The sequence below is a fragment of the Pithys albifrons genome, chromosome 8 (genome assembly GCF_047495875.1).
Source record: "Pithys albifrons albifrons isolate INPA30051 chromosome 8, PitAlb_v1, whole genome shotgun sequence".
Taxonomy (NCBI): domain Eukaryota; kingdom Metazoa; phylum Chordata; class Aves; order Passeriformes; family Thamnophilidae; genus Pithys; species Pithys albifrons.
The window spans coordinates 32,136,962-32,153,513 of NC_092465.1; the positions used below are offsets into that span (position 1 = coordinate 32,136,962).

A 16,552-nucleotide genomic window follows, 5' to 3' on the forward strand; every position below is an offset into this window, starting at 1 on the left:
CATAAAGATACTCTGCTTTACTATTTCCTCGTGAATTATTATTAGTTTATACAGTGTATTTAAATTAGCTTTAGGCATTTCACACCACTCTGAGTCATCTCCTACCCTCTCCAAAGAGTCAGAGTTTGCACAGAGGTATGAAAGGCCTTGTCCAAAAAGAGCATCGTATGTACTGCTCCCAGGTTTGCATGAAAAAGCATGTCAGGCAAGAGTGGCAAGTGTAACAGAAACCACTGATTTCAGATCTCTTCCTTCAGAGCTTGGGCTGCTTCTGAAGTGATCCACTGTTCCTTGTATTATCACACACACTCCCAGATACCCAGATATGTCTCTAGACTCAAGAATTTTTTTAAAAGTAGTAATGTATGTATGTATGTACGGCCAAACTTCGTGAATGCAGATTTGGGAAGGGCTCTCCCAACGTGGGTGTGCCCTTCCAGCCTGCACAGTGAGTTTTTAGGTGAGGCGCAGCGTGCGCAGAACTGGCCCCACCGTTTAAGTCCTGAGGTCCATCTGCCTTGGCCGAGCGAGCTTGGACAGTGACAGGGAAGTCCTCAGGACTGTCACAGCACCCGGTACTAACCGGGGCTGACCCTGCTGAGCGTCGAGATCTGACAGGATGGGATGGCAGGGAGGCATTTACTGCCAGGGGACGGTCCCACGGAGACTCGAACTCATGACCTTGGGATTCGGAGTCCGGATGCTCTCCATTACACCACAGGACTGCCCCAAAAGTAGAAATATATATGTTACAAAACTCTGCCTTCTCCAGAGCACATTGATTTTTCTCCCTCATGTAATCACTGTAGTGATCTGTCTCGATGCAATCTTAAGTCATTTTAATTAGAGGAAGTTTACAGGTAACTTTGGTGTTCTTCTGTCCCACCTGACAGTGCTGATTGACAAAGACCAATCCCCCAAATGGAAGCCACCTGCTCTAGAAGAAGTCAGTGATGAATTTGTGGAGAACTGTTTTAAGCCACTGGGAAATGATGATCTCAAGTTGTAAAGATCAAGCCTACAGACATCTTATATATCTGTTTAATTCTTTAATATAAAAGTTAATAGTAGTGTGATAAATTTTGACAAGACTCTTTTAACTAGCCTGACATTCACAAAGCTAATTTTTTGCATTCAGGAACATTCTCTATAATGAGAAAATAATTGTATCTCTTGTTAATAATGCGAAAAATCACTTCAAGGCAAATTGTTATTTTTACTGCTTTACACAATGATTAACATTTAATATTTTTTGCATCAGCTCTTAGTTTAGGAAGAGCCCTTGGGGAAGAGAGCACAGTTAAGGGGTGACCTAATAAGCAAGTCAGGAGACCTTTTGTGTTCTTGTCTCTGTCACTGATCTGTTAAATTGGAGTTGTGCCGCAGATTTTTCTCCATACAATGAAAATAAAATATACTTACAACTTTAAAACAGTCAGAGCTACAATGGAAAATGCAGGATAGAATCTGTAAAAGCTCAGACTGACATATTATTAGTCTGAGAACAAGAAATTGTTCTATTGATTTAACACTTGGTCATTCAGCCTTCCTGTGTGCTGTAAACATTGTTTCAAATGTCATAATATTGCCAGAGCCTGGAGCACACTTCTGTCTGATTGTAGAGCCCATTTTTTAAAATGCCATTAAGTCTGATTGAACTGCATAATTAGGTTTTCATGATTGCAAAAAATTGCTAGTTTTTCTTGGTGTCACAGTGCTGAAGAAACAACTGCCTCAAGACCTTCCTGTGAACACCAAGCAGCACATTTCCTGTGCATTACAGATTGCTGGGTTCTGATACTGATAATACATAACCAGGGCCCCTTGATAAAAGTATAATCTTTTTTTGTGTGTGTGTGGGGAGGGAATTATTTTTCCTTTTGTGTGTGCTAATCTTTCTGCACATTACACCTGCAGACTTTTGTAAAGTCCATCAAATTATGTATCAGTATTTCTTCCTGCTTGTTTGTACAGGTACAGGCAGGTCACAAATACAAATTTGGGCTTCTCTGGAGATGAACCATTGAGACTAAAGGAAGAAAACTTCTGTTCAAATAACATAGTCAGTAACCAGCACTGGGGAATCAAAAAGTCAGAGTTACAGCAGAGCCATACAGTTTTCAGCATTGGGCAGTTTTTATTACCAACTGTTATGGTCTACAATGGCTTAAGGCTCCTTCCTTTCTAGGAGCTGTTGCCTGGAAACAAAGTCCAGGAAATTCAGGCATCAAGGTGAACTACCAGAGTGACTTTCAAAGGTGAACAAATGAAGAGCAAAATCAAGAAAAAATGGCACTGTGCTTTTTTGCTAAAATCTTTCAAGATAAAATTGTTAAAATGTCACTGCGAGTTAATGTTGCTTTGGACAAGTTTGTTACTATACTGTCCTTGAGTTTATTTCCAAATGTAGTTGAGAGATTTCATATTTTTAGGGTAATTCTGAAAATATTACTTGAATTTCTACCTCAGGCTGGTTCTGTAAGAAGTCTCAACACCCCCCTTTATTTTCTAAATTTTTTATATGTTTTACATTCTTAAACAACGGCTTTTCCTAATTTATTTTTTAAAGACTCGTTCATTTTGTTATTTTTATACAAAAGGAGCAGTTTTCAGTGACTACATTTAATGAAAAACACAGTAATCCCCAGGGAGCAGGGATCATGCCATCTCTCACTGTAAAGGACTTACAAGGTTTTAGCAAGAATATACTTCTGAATTAATAAACTTTGATTTGCATGTTCAGTTGCTTCCAGAATTTATGTGAACAGAAAATATCCCAAGCTCATGGTAAAAGAACCTGTACAATCTATGCATCTTTATCAAATAAAAGACATACAAACAGATGGTAAGTTGAATTTTATTTGGTCCACAAGAAAATATTTTCCACAAAAAATATTGTAAAAATATATTGTAGTGTGTTTTTTGGGAATACTGATGTGTCTTACTCCAGAAATGTCAATTTTACAAAGTTGTGCTGCAGTTAATGTGTTTTGAACCATTATTAGAATATCAACTCAGTCACATCATACCCACTCAGACTAATCTTATGTTTCCTGGAGAAAATATAAAGCAAAAGTATTTTTAACTCCTAAACAGAAGTAAATGGTTTCACAGAGTTTGCCAGTCCCAAACTCAAGTGCCTTTATTTCACACAATCAAGTCAAAGAATCAATGGCAACTTAGCTGGAAACCCACTCTAAGTGGGTTTATAAACTTTATAAAACTGTAGCACAGCTTAGCATAACCTAATGATCAGCAAACAGATGGAATTTTATTTAGGTAAAGAAGTCTTTATTGTGTATTAGTATTGTGCCTATTAAATGTGCAGCAGAGCTCTGGAAAGAGATCTCCTTCGATGTCTCACCAGACTGTAGTACTGAACAGGTTTTATTTATTTTTTATTAAGGGTAAGTGCATTATTTATAAGGACAGCATCTTGTAAAAGAGATGATTTTCCTGGTGAGAAGCTGCCTTCCTGTTGTTTGTAAGCTTGTTTGCTTTCCATTTGCTGTGTGCTTTCCCTGAAGTGCCAATGCCATGGAAAGCATCATAAACCAGCTGGAATTGCACTTCAGGCCATACTGAAGCTGCTGTAATCTCAGGCATTAATGAGGGAAGACGAGGTTTGGGCTGCAGGGAAGTGACTGGTTGGACCCACCAAGCAGCACAGCCACCCCACACAGCAGGAACTCCAAATGGAAGCAGGCTGTGATGCATGTTTGGTTTTACCTGGGTAACTTCTCCTTTAGGGAAGTTCTGAGTATTTATCAGAAGGGATGCTGCGATGTCACTCCAGGCTGGTTTCTCATTCTGCCTGCTGCTGGACCGTGCAGTGGCAGCTGCCAGTGGAAAAGCTGCTTTCAAAAGTGCATCTGATATTGCTGAAGTGTCAGATGCTAAGGCTACATCCAAAGGAAGGATTTGAGACATGGCAACAGCAAAGCACTGCAACACCCAGCTCCCTGTGGCAGCCACCAAGGTGTCTGTACAAGGGTCAAGGCAGATACATCTCATTGCACTCTGAAAGTGAGTGCAGTTTTCTGTCTGCTCTTCACCTGCCTGGCCAAGAATGGCTGTGGAGCTTGAGATTTTTTTTTTTTAATTGCTGTGGCTAGCTGTGTTGACATTCTTGAGTCAAGACTGACTGGCCTTTTTTTGTAAAATAAAGCTTTATTTTAGCTATAGTAAGAATAGGAATCTTCTTTAATACTGTGGTTAAACAATGTCCAGCTGATATGTATGGACCTGATCAGTGTTTTGGCTTTGCTTTCTAACTCACCCTATTATACAGAGGTTTCTTAGACAGAGCAAACATAGGGTATGAGCCAATGTTTTCTATGCTATAGAACTTCAAGGAACATCACTGTTAGCAGTAGAATTAAAGTGAGCCATAATACCTTAGTCCCACTTTGCATATGGCTTTGAAGACGACTGCGTTACTTCAAAGAGGACATTACAGCATAAGCCGATTTTGTTCCCTTTTTCAGCAAAAGCCTGAGAACAGTCTTAGTAGCAGGGTCCAGTCTGGTCACTGGGAATTAGTGGCAGCCTTGTGCTGTGTCACAAAACAAGCTTTTTTCACCCTTTACTCGTGATGAACCCACTTGCCAATATAGGTGAATTTCAAATAACTAAGTTTGTGTCTCAACATTTGCAAAACAGCTCAATTCACAGACCGTCTTATGTCTGAGAATAAGCTAAAAATAACAGTTGACATGGTCCTCTCTCTGCTTGCTTCCCATTGCTTGAAAGATCATGCTTTGTATCATTCACTAGAACTACATGTACCTTTTAAAAATAGTAACAGCTTTTGCCAGTATGGAAAGCATTTCTGTATAAAATGAAAACATAAAATGGAAAGTGCTTTGATCTAGGAAAAAGAACTATGTCTTTTAAACTGGCCATCAAATTAAAAGGAACAAACAGGTGGTAAAATGCCAAGGCCTTCACTTTGGATAAAATGTCAGTAACAATGTACCTTCAAGATTAATACAATTCATCCCATTCCTGATCTCTCAAACACTAGTTACGAGCATGGTTGGTCAGGCTGCTGGTCCTTCAGGGAAGCAGGGAGCAGTATGTGGATGCAAGCCAGACAAAGTGGGTAGAGAATGTAGCCCTTGAACTTTGGGCCTAAGGCTTAGTCACTAACTCAGTGCATCCAGTGCACTGCTCTGGGCTCCTGTAGCTCTTGCTGGAACCACCATACACAGATTTACCAGCAGCTAAGCAATGGCCTGTAGAAGGTGTCCTGTCCCAAGGGTGCTACTTTAGAGAGGAATTTTGGTGTGACACAGCCATAGTTCCCATGAAACAAATTGTTCTAGAACTGTCACACCTTTGAAGGTTCCTTTCCCTAGTTAGCATCAGTAGTTTTTGCACACCTAGCTGAGTTACAGTAAAACAAACAAAACCAAATCCCCCCAAACCAGCACCATAACATGGAAAAAAACCCCTCAACCAAAAAACCAAACAGCTTTGGTCTGAACACAGAGATCAGATGTCATTAACCTATCTTACTGCAGGATTTGAGAGACTGGCTTTCATGCATTTACAGAAGCATCTGTTAATTATAATGCACTGTTCTGTCAATACTGTCACGTTTCTTACGCTTCTCATCACCTCCATTATTTTGTAGCATGAGAGACTTAGTCAGGTCAAAGAATCAAAGTAAAATTTATGACAGCAGTTACCTTTGCTACATGCAGACCTTGGTTTCACTTTAGCAAAATGCAGACAAATTTACCAAGCACAGAGAGCTCGTCTCAGCTACTCAGAAACCACTGATCTTTTATGCAGTACACAGAAATAATCCACATTTTGCCATTCAGTGTCACTGGGGCCTCTGTGGCACTCCTTGTACAGGTGCAGGGCAGCCACATTCTTCTCAGCTTCTTTTTAACAGTAATTTCAGGTCACATCCAACACACACAAAGACAGAATACACTCAACATACAGCTGATAACAAATGACACTTGATGAATAGATTCTACTGTGATCCAATTAGTTTGTTAGCAGTATAAGTTAAAGGCAAATTTTTTTCAGCCTCCCCTGGAAAACACATCCATACAGTGTCAATGTGCTCAAACCACAGTTGATTGTACTTTATTTTCACCAGTACCACGTGCAAACTGCTGGCCAGCCAGGGCAGGCTGCTCCCTGGGGTGGTCCTTGCCAGGCAGGGCTCAGGGCACGTCACTCTCGATGAAGGGGATGTCGCTGTACTTGCTCTCCGTCACTGCCCACTGCTTCACCGCCTGCTCCAGGATCTCACGGGACAGGCGGTGCGCGTAGTCCAGCACTATGGTGCTCGAGGGACCCTTCTCATCCACCTTCACTGCTATCAGAGAGGATTTCTCCCCGCTGCCTTCCCCAATCTTTTCATCCTGGATAGCCTTCGGACCTTGACAGGCAGCCTTGGATTTGATGCATCCCATGGTACATTGGAAAACACAACTGCAAAATTCAGTTCAACAGCATGTTTTGATAAGCTGGAAATGGTTTCCTTGTTTGATGCAGTGCTGCTGCTTCTTGCCAGTGGCTCCAGTCATTTTCAAAGAACAGAACATCTCCTTTTGTGCTTCTGAAGAAATCTGTCAAAATAGTGTTTCATATAAAGGCAATAAATAGTTTTTACCATTCTCAGTGAGCTGCAAGGAAAGCTAAATTCACTACAGACACTTGTTAGAAGCAGCTTAAATAAATCTCTGCACAGTGTGCGTAAAATGTTTTTATCGGCAACATCCATCTACTACAAGCAGGGAAAGTTTGACCTGAATTCAAGCTGCCTTTGAATGCAACTCCCAGTACAGGATGTAAGTCATCTAGGAATGTAAAGGTCTGAGAAAAAAAATAAACTGTTTCTTCCAACTTGACAGTGTATTGCTCTTTTCCTGAAACTGCAGATAAAGAGTGTTTAACACCAGGGAGTGCTGCTGCAGGAAATAAACACCAAAACCACCCCACAGAAGCACCACACAACCCCCATAACCAGAGTCTTGTGTCATGGCCATCACATGCCCCTTGGGCTGGATGACACTAACTCCCAGTGTCATTCTGCTGTTGCTCAAGGAGGCTCAAGCACACAACCACCAGAAGGTATTCACAAGGAACAAGAGCTGTTTTCATTTTTCCCTGGAAAGGTCAGGGAAAGCAGCAGCAGCCTGCTGAGATCAAGGCAGTTCCAACAGAGCCAGAGCACCATTCTCACTAAAGCAGGCCGACTCTGCATCTAGAGAAGGGGGAGTGACCGACAAAACACCTGACAGGGTCCTTTTAAACTCCTGAAGATCCAGAATTGGTCAGCTCCAGATTCTGGTATGTGTTTTTTTGTTTACTGGCCTACAAAGCTGTTTCTCAGGCAAAGCAGAATTTCCTGATATGCCTGACTTTGCTTGGCATGCACTTACCCACTTATCAGAGTCAACACTGCTAGCCAAAATAAAGACTGTGCTGCACAGAAACCAACTGTTCCCTACAGCTTCACCCGATGACGTTGTACTAAGGTCAGCCAAAGTTAAAGATTTTCTTTGTAAATAGCCACTGAAAATATAATCATGGCAAAGATGTTAAGCCTTATTTATTTCCTTTATACACTGGAGGAAATAGCCCAATCCAGTAACCTAATGACAGGCAAGTATTGCAGAGGAAATCAATCCCATTTGCAGGCAAATGATGCTTCACAGGTAGGATGGGACTTCCCCAGTCCGGCAGCTGACTCAGGAGAACCAGGTTCCTTGGGACAAGCTCCTCTCCTCTTTTTGCTAGTCCATAAAAACCTTCCCTACCTGTCTGTAGGGCTGAAATGCCAGCAGGCAGAAGGGATGCTGGTGTTCCTGGCAGAAAGTCAGACCTAAAGGGCTTCTGAAATCACAAAGTCCATACAGATGCTTTCATAACTTTAGCTTTGCATCAGAACATTTCAGTGTTTTAGAGAAAATTCCGCAGAACACTTCAGCAAAGTTCAGTAAGTTTCTTTGGGGCCTACTGGCATGCTGCAGCACCTGCCAGTGTGTTTTAGAGCAAATAGTGCCGTTAATAAGCCTGTAACAAACCCTGCTTCTAGTCCTTGCAGTTTTACCAACACAGAGGAGAGCTAAACTGTCAGTGAGAGTTTTATTTTAATAACTTGCCTTTAAACAAGTAAAAGGCAGGGTTAATAACTTGTCATTAGACAGGTAAAAGGCAGGATTCCCTTCACTGCACAAGAAACTGCATTTATCCCTATGGACGTTTATAAAAACCCATGTCTATCCACCACATACACCGATCAAACATAAAACACTTATGGAACATACTTACGGATCAGAGGCCAGGGAGAATCGGAGCACTTCAGACATCTGAATAATTCAAAACTTTCTAATAGTAATATCTTGTGAATGTCTAATTTCAATATTTACCATAATAAAACATTAATAAAAATAACTTCAACTTGCTCTCCTGGTCAAATACATAGTTTGAAGTATATAACGTTGCAAAGAGTCACTAACAGCAGCTACAACCCAGCACTGCTGATATCTGAAAGCTGCAGTCTTGATCCAGCCAAGGTAACACACAACTTCACTGGGAGGGACACACCTGTGCTGCATAATTCCTTCCAGCTGTGTTACTGGTAACAATGTATTTTTATCAGAGTTTATTCCTGACACTTGACTTAAAATAGATAAAATATCCAAATCTGAATAGTCTAAGGCTGGAGTCATAGTCTTTTATATGTTTGGGGGGTTTTTGTCAGTGTTTTATCATTACTTTAATATGTTTCCCTCCTACAACTGGAGATCTCTGTTAGGGGACAACAGCAGATGAGTTAATGTGCAGCAGGAAGAGGGAATGTGAGTAGGTGGAGGGCAAACATCTCCTAAAGCAGGTAGGGAGGAATTCCCTAAGGTCAGCATCATCCTCTGTAGGACTTACCTCTGTTCCCACCTTCTTACCTCTGCCTTTTCATTTGGGCTAAACCAAATGTTTGTGTCCTACTGTCCTACACATAGGAAAGGGTGGGCTATAAAGCTTGAAGACAGCAAGGCATGCGAACAACTCACTTGTTCCAAACTGACTGCTAGTTGAGCTTAAAAGCAAAATTATCAACCCTTGTTTAAATTCTTGCCTGTTGCTCATTCCATTATTTATAGAGCCTGGTAATTTCCAAGTTGCTACAGTAAGTTTTATAGTTTGCCTGCTCTACTGGAGTTAATAATTGCTAGCATAGGAATGATTGCAAGTGAGGCTGCCCTCAACCTCCTGGCTGCTTCCTGGTTTTTCTGACAGCCATGGCTTGCACACACATGATGAAGTGCTGTTTAAGTCCTCTGCCTAAGTCACCTCCACGGTGTTCTGACAGGGACTTTAACATCTCTACCTTTCCTCACAATGCTCACACCCTCACAGGGAAAAAAAACAAACCGAAATAAACTAGTTCATTTTACTCCCAGCACGATGTTTCATTCAGTAACTGCACAAGGCAGGATTGTCTGATAGGAGCCTGTTTCTTTCAGTGTCTAATCTCTAAGCAGTTGCCAGTTGTGTCTCAGAAACCACTGCATAGATGGTTTGATATTCAAGCCAAAACCCTGCACACACAGTTCCTCACGTGACAAGCTGGAGGCAGAGGTCAGGGAGCTTAGTCTGCTCTGCTACACCCTCAGCTGGGAGTTAAAGCTGCACCATCACAAACCTTAACACATCTTCTCTTTTTAAAGACTGATTTTACATTAAGTGAAATGTTGATTTAATTTATCTGAAAAATACAGGCTCTTAGTCATGCTTAATTTCAATGGACATACAGTCAAAACGTTTTTAAGAACTTAACTTCAATACAACAAACACTGTGTATTACATTAAGGTCAGGTGTTGTTTCATCTATTATGTTATTTACTGCATGTGTGCTCTGTGGTAATATAAGGAGAGAGAAAATATTGAGGGAGTGGTGCCATGGTGCTGAACTCACCTGGCATGTGAGGGCTAAGCAGTTTCTTTGCCAGCCTGGCCAAGTGTTTCCTGCCACGGTAAGTTTGTTTCTAACCTACTGAAGGAAACAGAACAGTGGTGAAAAAATGCCTGCAATTCACTATTAGACAATATAAAACACATGGGAAAAAAGCATTACTAGCAACTGTCATTTTATGAAACAAATAAAACTTTAAGGTATTAAAATAATGAATAAAAAATAATTACAAAAGGCTAACCATGAGCTATCAAAAATAAGAGTTTCAATACACCTCCATATTATGAAGGCAGGTAAAAGAGCAAAAGTTTTGCTGTTACACATCTCTTGCTATCCCAGGCAAATAAGTTCCTGCTACCATTTAAAGGTTTTCCATCTACAAGAACCTTGGCAAAAATCTTAAAGTTCAATACTATACTGCAAGAAATTGCTTTCCATAACACTTTCTTTTACAGACTCACCAGATTAAAAATCAGTCATATTTTTCAGAAGAGCTTAGTGCAAGCTTTGCCCAGCTAAAGACAGCAAGTGATTTCTGCTGTGACAGAGCCAGACTTCCCAAACTTTCAGGTTCAAATATGACTCCTCATAACCCTCCTCAAGGGGCGGGGGGAGGCTCTCAGTTTTTACCTCGGTATCCACAAGAGAAGTTCAATATGCTGCTTACGCAAACCACGCCTGCTTCTAACAGGTTGTCCCCCTTGTCCCCAAAAGAGCACAGACACCTTCACTTCTGGGACTCTGCAAAGGGAACCCAGAGACAGAACTGAGCACTCACCAAGGAGTCAGAAGTACATATAATCACAGAGTTGATGAATCTGTAGTGCTGACCTTGCAGAGGGCTCTTTGCCTTTTCTCACACACAGAACTTGACTTTGACAAAGGTAAAAGGATGATACAGCACTTAATAAATTAGATTGAATGACAGGCTGCAACAATTTATATACAGCACCTAATTCTGGGTGCAGAGTGGGGCCACAGCTTGGGGAAGTGATTCCTGACTATATGCAGAATGCCAGCCTCTTTCCACAGCAAACCTAGTCAAAGATGATTTCAGCAAGGGTATAGGAAGGGCAATGTGCCCTATCTTTTACCTAAGCTTAAAAGTTCTCTCCTGTATTCCCTTATCCCTCTCAGAGCTTCTACAGAGATCTGGATCTCGATTGTCCAAGTGCATAGGGAGAGCATTCAGATACTCACAGTGCTGCCATTATCATGGAGACAATAAATAATATTCTGTAACAAAGATATTCAAATTTTGGGTTTGGGCAGGTGACCCAGCTGACCTACCAGCAGAGGCCATGCCTCTGAACTGCACCCAATTTCATTAAGTATTCATGTCCTCTGTGTAATAATGGAGAGAAACACAGACCCTGAACATGCTCTGTCTGTGCTGAGGTGGGCTGTTACTCAGGAGGACACATGGTATTCTGCCTTTGGATGTTCTGCAGCTTTGAACAGAGCAGCAGCACACAAATGGCAGAGGGATGAATCACTCACTCTGTCACAGCATCGCCTCAGTCCCCGCAGGACTCAGAGGCTCCCCATGCAGAGCAGCCCCAGGCAGGGGCTCCCAGGGCAGTCCAACCCACCAGCTTTCATTTCTGCTTCTCCTTAATAACCAGCTTCCTGCAAATGCTACAGGAGACACACCGTGTAACATTTGTTGTAATGACTCTTTCTAATACAGGAAAATTAAGTTTTAAAAAGTTACAGTTATTTTAAGACAAGCATGATACTGAAGATGCAGCTACATCAGGCAATCACTGAAACCCCCAAATACCCCAAAAGCAACAAAATACCGCTCAAGCAAATATGGAGCCCTCATTCCTCACAGGGCTGTCCCCTCCCTCTCATGCTCCTTAGTTCCAACAAGAGATAAGAGCTACAGATTGGAAAGGGCTGGATTCAGCAACCACAAACAACTGCTGTGCAGGATTAGCATGTAAGTGAAAGTCTCCTGGTTATCTGTCTAAGGGTATATGACGGAATTTCAAAGACTTGGGTTTTTCCCCTTCATGGGCAGAGCTGATAAAGGTTTTCCAGGCTTCTAAGCCAGTTTATAACTGAATGGAGAAATGACACACTTGCTTTTCAAAATCAGGCACTTCTTCTAGTTTACTTTAAAAAGCTTTTCAGTAAGAGCACAGTTGATGATAGAATCATTTTGGTAAGAAAAAACCTTTCAGGTCGAGTTCAACCATTAATCCAGCACTGCCATGTCCACCACTAAAATGTCCCAAAGGGCCACATGTATGCAACTTTTAAAAACCTCCAGGGATGGTGACTCCACCATCGCCCTGGGCAGTCTGTTCCAGTGCCTGACCACCCTTTACGCGAAGAATCCAACTTGAACTTCTCCTGACACAATTTGAGGTCATTTCCTCTGGACCTATCACTTGTTACCTGAGAGAAGAGACCAACTCCCACCTGTCTACAACTTCCTTTCTCAGTCAGAACACGGAGTTACTTAATGGAGGCAATTTCCATGTCACATTTCATCTCTCAAGCACTTTAGCAATGCAAATAAGGAACACGAAAATCTTAATATTAGAGGGAAAAACAGGAGAGAGGAAAATGTTTCTTATTTCACTTTGTGATTTACATGCACAGTGGGAGTGGGGGGGCAGGGGGGGGTTTGCTGTTAAATAGCCCAGCTGTGTTGATGTGAGTTTTTAGGCTGACAAACTCTGGAGGTCTAAAATCAGTACTGACTTAAAAAAAACAAAAACAAAACAAAAAAACCCAAAACAACAACAAAAAACCCCAATGCACACAAAATCAAAAAAACAATCCCATCCCATCCAGCCTCCCTCACCAAACACACAACCACATAGGAACAAAAACAAGTGCTTTCTGCACTGTTCTAGCAATCTTACCCAAGCTTTGGGAAGCAGCAAGCAAAGACAAAGTACCAAAGGAAAACTTAGGGTGAAAATACCAATAGTTCAGAGAACAGCAACACCAGCAGGTACAGCCCTCAGCAGCCACAATGTTATTTTTTCATCCAGGAAAAAGAAGTCTTGCTAAAAGCAAGGAACACTGTGTGCTTGGTAGCTGTCTAATTTCATGAAAATAAAACTGTACCCAGTCAGCCTGTCCTGAAATCCTCCCTCCAGTGCAGCAGCTTATACACCAGAACTGCACAGAGCTCAGAGAGCAGCCTGAAGGCGAGAGGGGAAGAAGATGCTGAAAACTTCTTACAGGTTCTGCTCATATTTTAACTAAGCAGTTTTCCAAACAACCATATATACTAAGTCCAAAATTGGACAGAAATACTTACAAAGTATTAATTCTGCTAAATTTTTCCATGCTGGGTGTTTTGGATTCTTTTCCCCAGTGTCTCAGGATACAAGTAAAGCAAACATTTACCACTACAGACTCTGCCAGACCACAGAAAAGAGAGAACATTAACTTATCCCACGCCCCTAGGAACAAGAGCAGGATGCCTGCTGGTGATGAAAGCCTGTTTTCCACATGGGTAAGAGTGAACCAATGGATTTCCTCAGCAAGTAAGGCCTCAGAGCAAGGCTACAGAACAAAGCGCATGAAGAAGATGCAAAGTTTCTCAGAAACTCCATCAGCACGAAGCTTAGCCAAGACTTAAGGAACACAACTACAGAAACTATAGAGGAACGCCTTTGGAAGAGAAAGCTAATAGTTATACAGAAGATCCAAAACTCTCCAAGACCTCAAATACAAAATAACGCTTAAAACTGGTGAGTGAACAGAAACAAAATATCAGAAATAGGTATAAAGTTTGTGATGTAGATCCACAGCTGTTTCCTTATCCTGCGTAACATGGAAGGATAGATGTTCAATACATCTTTCAGCAAAGCCCAGAGTTCTTGTAATTATCACCTGCCATCCCCGTCTGTACTAAAAATCCATAGCCTGAAGACCATCACAAACATTTCCCCAGAGCAGGGGAAAATGCAAGGTCTACCATCAAAGGTGTCAGAGGCTCTGGCCAAGTCCCACACTGAGGTCAGACTGCTCTAGGGCATAGCACTGGGTCCAAAGCAAGCAGCCTCTTGGTTTATTACAATGCTGCAATGCTGTCTTGAATGAAGTAGAGTGGAAACTGAGATTTTCCTATATATACACTACAAAATGTCCATCCCAACAAGTCAGTTGTGGAGTCAAAGCCTACCTATTAACTGTCCTCTTCAGGAATACATTAAAACATCAAACTACTTACACTCAGGCTAAAGCTTAGAATCTAGCCTTGTTTGTAAATGTACATTACTGTCCTCCACAGGTGCCAGGCAGAGACAGAGTGCTGCAGACAACAAACAGGGATGCACAAATCCTTACGAGCAAGAAAGCCACTCCTGCTGCTATCACTGGCTGCTGCCCAGCCTGGGGATCCTGCCAGGAAGAACTGATGAGCAGCAGCAGCTAAAACAGTGGATCGGTATCTCAGTCTGACAGGGTCATGCTTTATTGTAGTGGCTGTCACAAGATTCAACTACGAACATATGGAGCTGCAGACCATAAGGTATGAATGAGGTGCACTGGCTTGCTTTGTGATGTCCTTAGGAAGGCAAAGGCTCTGCTGGATTAACACAAATGAAAGTCAAAAGGAAGGAGACAGCCAGGATCTGCCCAAGATCAACCAGAGAAGAGCACAAGAAAAGCAGCATGTAGCTCCATTCTGTTCTTTAATCTCCAGAAGCCAGTTGTCAAAAGGGGAATCAGAAATAGGAAAGCAACAGAAAAACCATTTTCCCACATCTCACACAGGAAGGTATAGGGAAACGCAGCCCCACATTTTAAAATCTATAACTATTGATTGGCAGAAATCAGTGGAGTATTTAAAAGAACAAAGTGAGGAACTAACAACCAGATGCTCCAGCTGTACAAAAGCTGCCCAGAATTTCAACAAAGAACTATGTCAGCCTCAAAATCACACTGTCTCACGGCTCTCCCCCAGTATTTGTTTCCTTGAATTTTATCACTACAAACCTGCCAGCTCCTACTTGTAGCAGTTGTCGCCTTTGTGCCTGGGACTGGGGGAGGCACCAGACAGGCAAGGCAGCCGTGCCCTGCACAGCCTGGCAGTGCTGCCGGCTCTCCCCAGCACCCTGCCCACAGAAACACCTTGTCGCCAGGGGCACAAGCACCACCAGCCTCTACCCAACCCCTCGTGCAACTTGTACAAACCAAGGTGATTTCAAAGCAAGAATGTTCTCAGCAGAACAGAACATTCAGAAGAAAACTAATTTGTATATACTTGAAGGTTAAAAATGCTACTTTGTTAAGGCTACAATATATATAAATCCCTGGGGTTTATCTTTTTTCTTTTTTTTTCTTTTTTTTTTTTCTTTTAAATGCCTATATTTAGGAACCTAATTTGGACTCCTACTTCCTGAACTATGAGAAAGCATAAGACACTTCTAAATGTCTTACAATTTTTGCCGTGGCAGATCTTACACGAATAAATCTGTATTTTACAACGTGCCAGATGAAGGCAACCTGCCCTGTGTGGGTTTGCGCTGGAGCTTGTTAAGGGTACTTGTTAAAGGTGGCAGAGCAGACAGGGGCTGACAAACCCTTACACCACCTCGGTGTACACAGTCAATAGTGTCACGTCTTCCCCGCAGCAGGAACGCAGCTTGGAGAGGACCTGCCACGACGTTTACCTTCCCACTCTGCATCGCTCCCACTGCTGTCCCCAGCACCGTCTCCTCAGGAATTCGCACGGGTGCCGCACTGGAGCGGCACCTCCGCCTCTCAGTTTCGAGGACTCTGTGGCCGGCAACGTCCCCGCGAGAGGATGGGAGGAGTAAAGGCAGCACCGCCGCCTGTCCTGGCAAACCCCACCTCGCCGCCCGGCGCTCATTCCTGTCCCCCACAGCCTGGCTCGGGAGGCCGGTGCTGCCCCGGCCCCGCGGGTGTTCGCAGCCCGCCCCGCCGCGCTGGAGCCGCGCACCTACCGGCGCGGCGGGGCGGTGTCCGGGCGGACAGCATACTGGACCCCCGGCCGCCCCTTCCTCCGCAGGTGCCCGCGGGGTCCGGCCCTCGTCCCGCCGCCTCCTCCTCCTCCTGCTGCAGGTTCCCGCTCCTGAACGGCAAAGACGCAAACCCACCGTCAGAGCCCATGCCGGCAGCACCCCCGGACCCCGCCCGGCCCCGCCGCCGCTCACGCCGCTCCCGCCGCTCCGCCGGGCGCTGCCCGCCCACCCTGCCCGGGGCGGCGGCTCCGGGCGGGGCTGCAGGGGCGGCAGCACCGCCGATCCCCGGAGTGGCACCGCGGCCCCGACCCCGCACCTGCCGCCCCGCCCCGCCCGGGTCCCCCCGGCCACATCCCTCCGCCCCGCTCCCGCTGGCAGCGGAACTGCCTCGGACCGGGATGGGCCCTGCCATTTAAAATAAGGCGAAAAGGGAAAAAAATCACCCAGGCAGGAAAGCCGCCTCTCATTGGCTTCTCCTTTAAATCCTCCTCCCCCTCCACTCGGCGCTGGTGAGGCCACATCTGGAGCGCGGTGTCCAGTTCTGGGCTCCTCCATACAAGAAAGACAAGGAGCTACTGGAGAGAGTCCAGCGGAGGCCACAAAGATGATGTGGGGTCTGGAGCATCCCTCTTATAAGGAAAGACTGTGGGAG

At 43.6% G+C, this 16,552-nt stretch overlaps 2 protein-coding genes across 11 annotated transcripts in view; one reads left to right on the top strand and one right to left on the bottom strand.

Annotated features, from left to right (window-relative positions):
* HIBCH (3-hydroxyisobutyryl-CoA hydrolase) overlaps nt 1-2,843 on the top strand; it is a 45,141-nt gene extending 42,298 nt beyond the window's left edge. Inside the window, exon 14 of the mRNA XM_071562633.1 lies at nt 894-2,843. Coding sequence (XP_071418734.1) covers nt 894-1,009 — 116 coding nt within the window. The 3' untranslated portion in view covers nt 1,010-2,843. The remainder of the gene's footprint in view (nt 1-893) is intronic.
* A 2-nt stretch (nt 2,844-2,845) lies between these two features.
* C8H2orf88 (chromosome 8 C2orf88 homolog) lies at nt 2,846-16,162 on the bottom strand. Of its 10 annotated transcripts, XM_071562634.1 has the most exons (5): nt 16,093-16,162; nt 15,883-16,010; nt 10,574-10,684; nt 9,947-10,024; nt 2,846-6,593 (listed from the first exon to the last, which is right to left on the bottom strand). In XM_071562634.1, exon 5 carries the CDS (start codon nt 6,435-6,437, stop codon nt 6,186-6,188), a length of 252 nt encoding a protein of 83 aa, XP_071418735.1. In that variant the 5' UTR covers nt 6,438-6,593; nt 9,947-10,024; nt 10,574-10,684; nt 15,883-16,010; nt 16,093-16,162; the 3' UTR covers nt 2,846-6,185. The 10 variants fall into 10 exon arrangements, with proteins under 10 accessions (XP_071418735.1, XP_071418736.1, XP_071418741.1 ...); XM_071562635.1 differs by lacking the exons at nt 15,883-16,010; nt 16,093-16,162 and adding an exon at nt 16,036-16,080; XM_071562640.1 differs by lacking the exon at nt 16,093-16,162 and having other exon boundaries at nt 9,947-10,021; nt 15,883-16,027.
* Between the last annotated feature and the right edge of the window lie 390 nt (nt 16,163-16,552).